Raw genomic sequence first — 6,986 nt, 5'->3', positions numbered from 1 at the left:
CTGCTGAAGGCAACAAAAAGCCTCTGTCCAGCGAGTCGCAGCTGATCTGCCCTAGGACCTCCGCAGACTTCCCCGAGGCCCGCAGCGTCCGCCCGGCCCCTTTAGACTTTATACAAGTACCGATTCCCACTCGAGACAAAAATCAAGTATTGGACGTCGGGTCGTTTCCCCTTACGGCATAAGTAACCGCTCGGCAAGCATTCGGGAGCTACAGACGAGAAGCCTCGCACAGCTGGAGAAGTTGTTTTGGGCTCCTGAAGCGGGGACCTGAAGGCTTGGGGAGAGTCACACTGCTAGGGAGGGAATCCGAAGGGGCAGCAGTAATGGGTCTCCTGAGGGCGAGTTCGGGTGCTGGCCAGGGGCTCTGAGCGCTGCAGGTTCCCGGGCACAGTGGTCAGATCAGAGAGCGGCAAGTGTGGCGTTCCGGCCTCTTTGTCTTCGCTCCCTCCGGCCGGGTCACTTGCAGAGCCGTCATGCAGTCCCTTCCGGAGGCCTCCGACTGAGCTAAGGCGCCCGGAGGGTACTCTCCGGCCGACACCTGAAAGAGTCTCCCTCTTGAGCGGCCCCACAGTCACCTTTCATCCCAGACCCCGGGCCAGCCTCACCCACTCGGGGTCGGGCCTCAGTCTCGGGTCGCCAGCCTCCCGGTCCAGCTCCCAAACCGGAAGTCCGAGCAGGCAGCTGGGGGCACCAAGGACGCATGCGCAAGGGCAGCTGCCGCGACTCCGCTGCGGAGCTCCGGCGGGAGCCAGCTGGTGGGCCCGGCCGAGGCCGGCGCACTTCCGGGACTCGGCGCGCCGGCCCCTTCCTCGCTTCCCGTCGGCTTCTCAGGCGGCGGGACTAACTGCTCCATCCAGGGACCTGTGTGCGGGCGTAGGGGGAACACTCGCCCCCGTGGCCGCCTGGAGGCGCTGGAAGCGCTGGAGGAGGGGGCGACATTTCTAGGGACCCGAGGTCCGTCGCGGTAATGATCCACGAACTGCTCTTAGCTCTGAGCGGGTACCCAGGGTCCATTTTCACCTGGAACAAGCGGAGCGGCCTGCAGGTACCGTCCAGCTCTGAGCGCGGGAACTCGGGAGCGCAGAACCGCGAACTCGAGCCCGTGCCTGGGGGAGGAGTCCGAGGACGGGGGCGGGCCTGCAGGAGGCTGGAGGCGTGTCCCTGGGCAGGTGACCCGAGGGCAGTGGCTGAGAGGCCTGGGGTGCTGTAAACGCCGTGACAGGGCCGGGCTGGGGCTGGGAAAGAGGCAGACCCCGCCTTGGTAGGTGCGTGGAGACTGGGACCAGGCCTGAGGTCGAGATGACTGAGCGAACGAAATAAACACGAGCGAGGTCCTTCTATTCGTTTTCATGTCACATTCTGTGTCGAACTGAGTTTTTAAGGCTTGTCCAGATACACAGCGCTTAACTGAGCTCCAGGTAGATTTTGTTGAATGGAAAGAAAAAAAGAGAATTGGAGAGCGTGTTCTGTGTTTCTCTCATTATCCCTTTCTTAGGGAATTTGTGTAACCCGTAATTTCTGAGGAAGGGCTCGTGTTCCTGTACACTGTCTCGCGTAACCTCACACCAGTCTGTATCCATTTTACAGATTAACATAGCCTCGGACTGTTAACTGTTGGGAACACATAGCTGTTGATAGTAATTAGCAGATCTTTGTTTTGAACGCAGGTGCTTTCTTAGTCTGTAAATCAGAGTCTTCTTGTTTATCAGTTATGAATGCATTTGATTTGGGGGTTTAGGTGGTTTTTTTGAAAAAAAAATTAAGTGAAAATTTGGTGATCTTTGAATGGTGACTTTTTGTGTGAGTCTTTAAAGACTTATGTTGGTATTGCACTTTTCTCTGGTAGAATTTAGCACATGTAGGAACAGAATGTTCAGAAGTATTGACAGCCAGAAATAAAACAGCCAGAAAGGTAGCTGTGGGGGTATTGGAAGAAAGCCAAGAGAAATTCACTATCCCCTTCCTTTTTTTTTGGCCTTTATTTAAATTAAAAATACACATGCAAATATGGACACTTCATTTAGATATTTACATATATGGTTTTGTTTTTTTTTCTTTTTTAGCTATGTGGTGCTTGCACTTGCTGGAGAGACAAGAATAGAGACAGAAAGTGAGAAATAACTCCCCCCCTCCCCCCCGGGGATGGCCCACACCACAATCCTTTCTCTTTCATTCTCCTCTTGGGATTTGGGGCATGCACGCACACACACCTGGTGTGAGTTTGAAGTTGCTGGGTCCTGGACTCAACCATGGTTGACTACTTGGGAGTCCAGTGATGTAACCATTATGCCATCCGCTGGTCCTAAGACACTAAATTTATATGAGCAGTGATGAAGTGCTTTTATACTTATACCTTACCTTAATTTTAGATTTTTACTGGAATAAAAAAAAATTTGAAATTTTGTAGAGTATTTATAAACTCTAAGAATATGTCTGAAAAACCCATAGGGTTTGTAGACTCCTGTTTGAGGTAGATTGCTGAAGAAACTTTATTACAACCTGGTCAAAACTCCCATATTCTATTTTTTTTTAAGAATTATTTTATTGAACTTTATTTTTATTTATTTGATTGTTTGTTTATTTTAATTTGACCATAGAGGGACAGAGTGAGAGAGAGTGAGAGAAAGGGAAAGTGAGAAAGCAAGCCACCAGGTCTGGGACTCAAACATAGGTCGGCCTTGTGGGAATCCAGCACCCTTAACCACCACACCACCTTCTGGCTCCAAAACTCCCATATTCTTATAATCCATCCCTGGATGATTGCATAAGAAGCAATAATAGTAAGCAATAATAGTGGCTGTTGCTACGGAGGTTGACTTATTTTTAATGTTTACCATTTGGTATTGTTTGAAGTCTTTACCATGTGTTACCCACTTCAAGAAGCAAATAATTAGGGCAGGACAGGGAACAATACCCTTGTAATGGTTTGGAAATACCTTTTTTCTTTCTTTTTTTTTTGAGGTTTTTATTATAGGGTGTGTGTGCTCGGCAGAGAGACAGAGAGAGACAGAGAGATAGAAAGCGAGAAATCACCCCCCAGGGGGCATGGCCACGCCGCAGTCCCTTCTCCTCCATTCTCCCCTCGGGTTCTTGGGTACACACGAACACGCACCTGGCGTGAGTTTAAGCCACCGGGTCTGGGACTCAAACCGCGGTTAACTGCATGGGAGTTCAGCGACATAGCCATTACACTAACTGCTGGTCCCTGGAAATACCTTTTTTAACCTGAATTTACCAATCTTTTTTTTTTGAGAGGTTTTTGCTATAGGGCATGCGCGCTTGCCAGAAAGACAGAAAGAGACATAGAGACAGAAAGCGAGAAATCACCCCCCAGGGGGGATGGCCACACTGCAGTCCCTTCTCTATTCTCCTCTCGGGCTCTTGGGCACGCACACCCAGTGTGAGTTTAAGCCACCGGGTCTGGGAATCAAACCACAGTTGACTACATGGGAGTCTAGCAACATAGCCATTATGCCAATTGCTGGTCCCCTGAATTTACCAATCTTAACTGGCATTTTTTAAAAAAACTTATTTATTTCCTTCATGAGCGAGTTGCACTGTGATCCACCACACAGCCATGCAACCAGTCAGTGTCACTGTCACTGGCAAGCCAGCCAGGCAGAGGCTCCCAACTTGCTGAGACAGACCAGGATGCAAATCCTGAGTCTTTCTTTTTTTTTTTTTTTTTTGGCGAGGTTTTTGCTATAGGGCGCGTGCGCTCGCCAGACAGACAGAGAGAGACAGAAAGTGAGAAATCACCCCCCAGGGGATGGCCACGCCACAATCCCTTCTCCTCCATTCTCCTCTTGGGACCTTGGGCACGCATGCACACAACGCCTGGCATGAGTTTAAGCCACTGGGTCCAGGACTCTAACCGCGGTCGACTACGTGGGAGTCCAGCGACAGCCATTACGCTAACTGCTGGTCCCCAAATCCTGACTCTTTCTACATGGTCTTCAGCATCACCAGTGGCTGGGCCTTAGGTGGGCATCTTGAGAAGGGAAAAGATAAATAGTATAAAACATGTGAAGTGCCCCCAAAGAATGGAGGCAGTGACTAACAGGTGTCAATGTTTTGGGCATTGTTCTTCTTCCTGCAGGTGTCACAGGATTTGCCATTTCTCCACCCCAGTGAGACCAGCGTCCTGAATCGACTTTGCCGACTGGGCACAGACTATATTCGCTTCACGGAATTCATCGAACAGTATACAGGCCATGTGCAACAACAGGTGGGGGCCTACTCACAGGGGAATGTGCACCTCTGGCGGGCAGGTACTGCATTACGTGCCAGTGAATTCATTAGTAATTCATGAGAAATAAATTTCTTATCATTGGAAACATTCACATGAAGACAAGATCTCTAATTGTTTTTAGTGCGAGGGGACTTCAGAAAATTTGTAGAGGGGCCAGTAGGTGGCGCAGTGGTTAAGGTACTGGACTCCCACAGGGCACATGGCACTTGGAGTCCTCTACCTGGTCACTTGAAAAATCATTGGATGAGGGGGCAGTGGCAGCAGATGGCGCGGTGGTTAAAGGTGCTGGATTTCCACATGGCCAACCGCAGTCAGGTCCCAGACCTGGCGGCTTGCTTTCTCCCTTTCCCTCTTTCTCTCTGTTTGTCTTGGGCCAAACTAAATAATTTGATTTGAAACCTTTGATTTGTTTTAATAATAAATAAAAATTTTTTGATAAAGGTCAAAGGCCAAAATTTTTAGTCAGGTTTTCTCACAGAAGCACTGCTTTGATACGGATTTTTTTTTTTAGGTTTTTGCCATAGGGTGCATGTGCTGGCCAAAGAGAGAGAGAGAGGGAAAGTGAGATATCATCCCACAGTAGGGATGGCCACGTTGCTATTCCTTCTCCTCCATTCTCCTCTTTGGATCCGGGACACACATGTACCTGGCATGATTTTTAAGCCTCTAGGTCCAGGACTAGAATTACGGTCAGCCATGTGGTAGTCCAGCACCTTAACTACCATTCTACCTGCTGGCTCCTTTATATGGAATTTCTGAGCTAAAACACTATCACTAGTAAAGATTATGTCTTCCTTCGCTTTTACGGCTGGAACTAAGGTGCTAACTTCTTTGTTTGATTTCAGGATCATCATCCATCTCAGCAGGGCCAAGGTGGCTTACATGGAATCTACCTTAGAGCCTTCTGCACAGGGCTCGATTCTGTTTTGCAGCCTTATCGCCAAGCACTGCTTGATCTGGAGCAAGAGGTGAGAAGAGGAGATACAGAAAACAATACCTCTGGGCCGGCAGACTAGGGCATGTTCTTTTTTTTTTGAGAGGTTTTTTGCTATAGGCGTGTGGGCTCACCAGAAAGACAGAGAAAGACAGAAAGCGAGAAATCACCCCCCTGGGCGATGGCCATGCCGCAATCCCTTCTCCTCCATTCTCCTCTTGGGATCTTGGGCACCCATGCACACGTGCCCGGTGTGAGTTTAAGCCACTGGGTCCAGGACTTGAACCGCAGTCGACTACATGGGAGTCCAGTGACATAGCCATTACGCTAACTGCTGATTCCTAGGGCGTGTTCTTGAATTGGAAATTCAAGCCCTTTAATAAGGCCAGGTAGTCAAGACTGAGTCATTTTCTAAGTGGCTAGAGGTTATGGTGTTCTCTCTGTGATTGCACAAGCCACAATCAAAGTGGCTTATAGACCGTAACAAAGTTTCCTTAGTGAGTGAGTTTGTTTATTTATTGAGAGTTTTTTGCTATAGGGTGCATGCACTCACCAGAGAGCTAGAGACAGAGAGAAATCACCATCCAGGGGGGATGGCCATGCCATATTCCCCTCTCCTCCATTCTCCTCTTGGGACTCTGAGCACTCACACACACATGCCTGGCATGTTTAAGCCACCGGGCTGGGAACTGCAGTTGACTATGTGGGAGTCCAGTGACGTTAACCATTACACTGCTGGTCACATCTGAGTGAGCTTATAAGAAACCTGCTTTTAATTTATCTATTGCGTGAAAATCAGAGTTAATAATTTATATAAATTATCAATTCTCTATTGCTTAAGATTAATACTAAGCCCACTCTCAGATTCTCTTCTAGCTTTTGTAGATCAAGTCAATTTGAGATATTTTTGTGGAGCCCTAATCACAGTGTCCTGTTTTTGTTTTGTTTGCAGTTCCTGGCTGACCCCCATCTGTCCATATCACATGTCAATTACTCCTTAGATCAGGTATGCTACCCTAATATCACAATGCCTTGGAATCTGTTGATATAGTTAGAATAACCTAACTGACAACATTTTTCAATAACTTATTTCCTTCTGGATTCAGAGCCCACCATTTTATATTTTGTACATTTATATACTTCTCTACATTAGAACTGCTTGAAGAGTACCAAATATAATTAAAATTTTGTCTGGTATTAATGCTGTATATTGACATCAATATTAAAATTATATTAACCTCAGAAATAGAAATTGCCTCCACCTGCTATCCTCTTCCTGTCTGCAGCCAACTTCACATCAAATTGCTTTAGTATACTCAGTCTTGAATGTTCTGTGGTATTTTATCTTCAGTTGGACTTTATTCAGAGACAAAAGCATTGATTTTCTTTCGTGCATTTGATTACATACCCTCCTGATTATTCTCTACCTTGCAGTTCCAGCTCCTTTTCCCCTCTGTGATGGTTGTAGTAGAACAAATTAAAAGTCAAAAGGTGAGAACTTCCCTTTTTCCTTTTGCTCTGCTAAGCACTGAGGATGTATTAGTAATTAATTTTGCCTTATGTTCTTTTTGGAAGGCCCTTGTTTTAAATAGTTTTTAAAAAATATTTATTTTATTTTATTTGATATTATTATTTTTTAGATTGACCAGAGAGAGAAAGAGAGAAAGGGAAAGTGAGAAAGCAAACCGCCAGGTACAGGACTTGAACTGCAGTCAACCATGGGGGAGTCCAGCATTTTAAAAAGTATACCATCTGCCAGCCCCTAAATAGTTCTTATTTATTAATTAATCCATTCAGCAA

The 6,986-nt window shown here is 46.9% G+C and overlaps 2 protein-coding genes across 3 annotated transcripts in view; one reads left to right on the top strand and one right to left on the bottom strand.

Annotated features, from left to right (window-relative positions):
* ZSCAN29 (zinc finger and SCAN domain containing 29) overlaps positions 1–677 on the bottom strand; it is a 12,295-nt gene extending 11,618 nt beyond the window's left edge. Inside the window, exon 1 of one of the 2 annotated variants that reach the window (XM_006158623.3) lies at positions 121–677. The gene's annotated coding sequence lies outside the window, so the exon portion shown is untranslated. The remainder of the gene's footprint in view (positions 1–120) is intronic. The other variant, XM_027775778.1, reaches the window with a different exon arrangement.
* Positions 678–737: 60 nt separating this feature from the next.
* On the top strand, positions 738–6,677 carry LOC102501747 (gamma-tubulin complex component 4-like; the record flags this gene model as incomplete). The annotated part of the gene is made up of 5 exons (XM_006158710.3): positions 738–1,045; positions 4,100–4,228; positions 5,098–5,220; positions 6,139–6,192; positions 6,621–6,677. Coding segments are annotated over exons 1-5 (441 nt in total), but the record flags the coding sequence as incomplete, so codon positions are not given.
* Positions 6,678–6,986: the final 309 nt, after the last annotated feature.

This window comes from Tupaia chinensis, unplaced genomic scaffold, assembly GCF_000334495.1.
Source record: "Tupaia chinensis unplaced genomic scaffold, TupChi_1.0 Scaffold000605_1, whole genome shotgun sequence".
Classification (NCBI taxonomy): Eukaryota; Metazoa; Chordata; class Mammalia; order Scandentia; family Tupaiidae; genus Tupaia; species Tupaia belangeri.
Note: the sequence above shows the minus strand (reverse complement) of the source record. Positions and strands in the feature narration are given on the sequence as shown.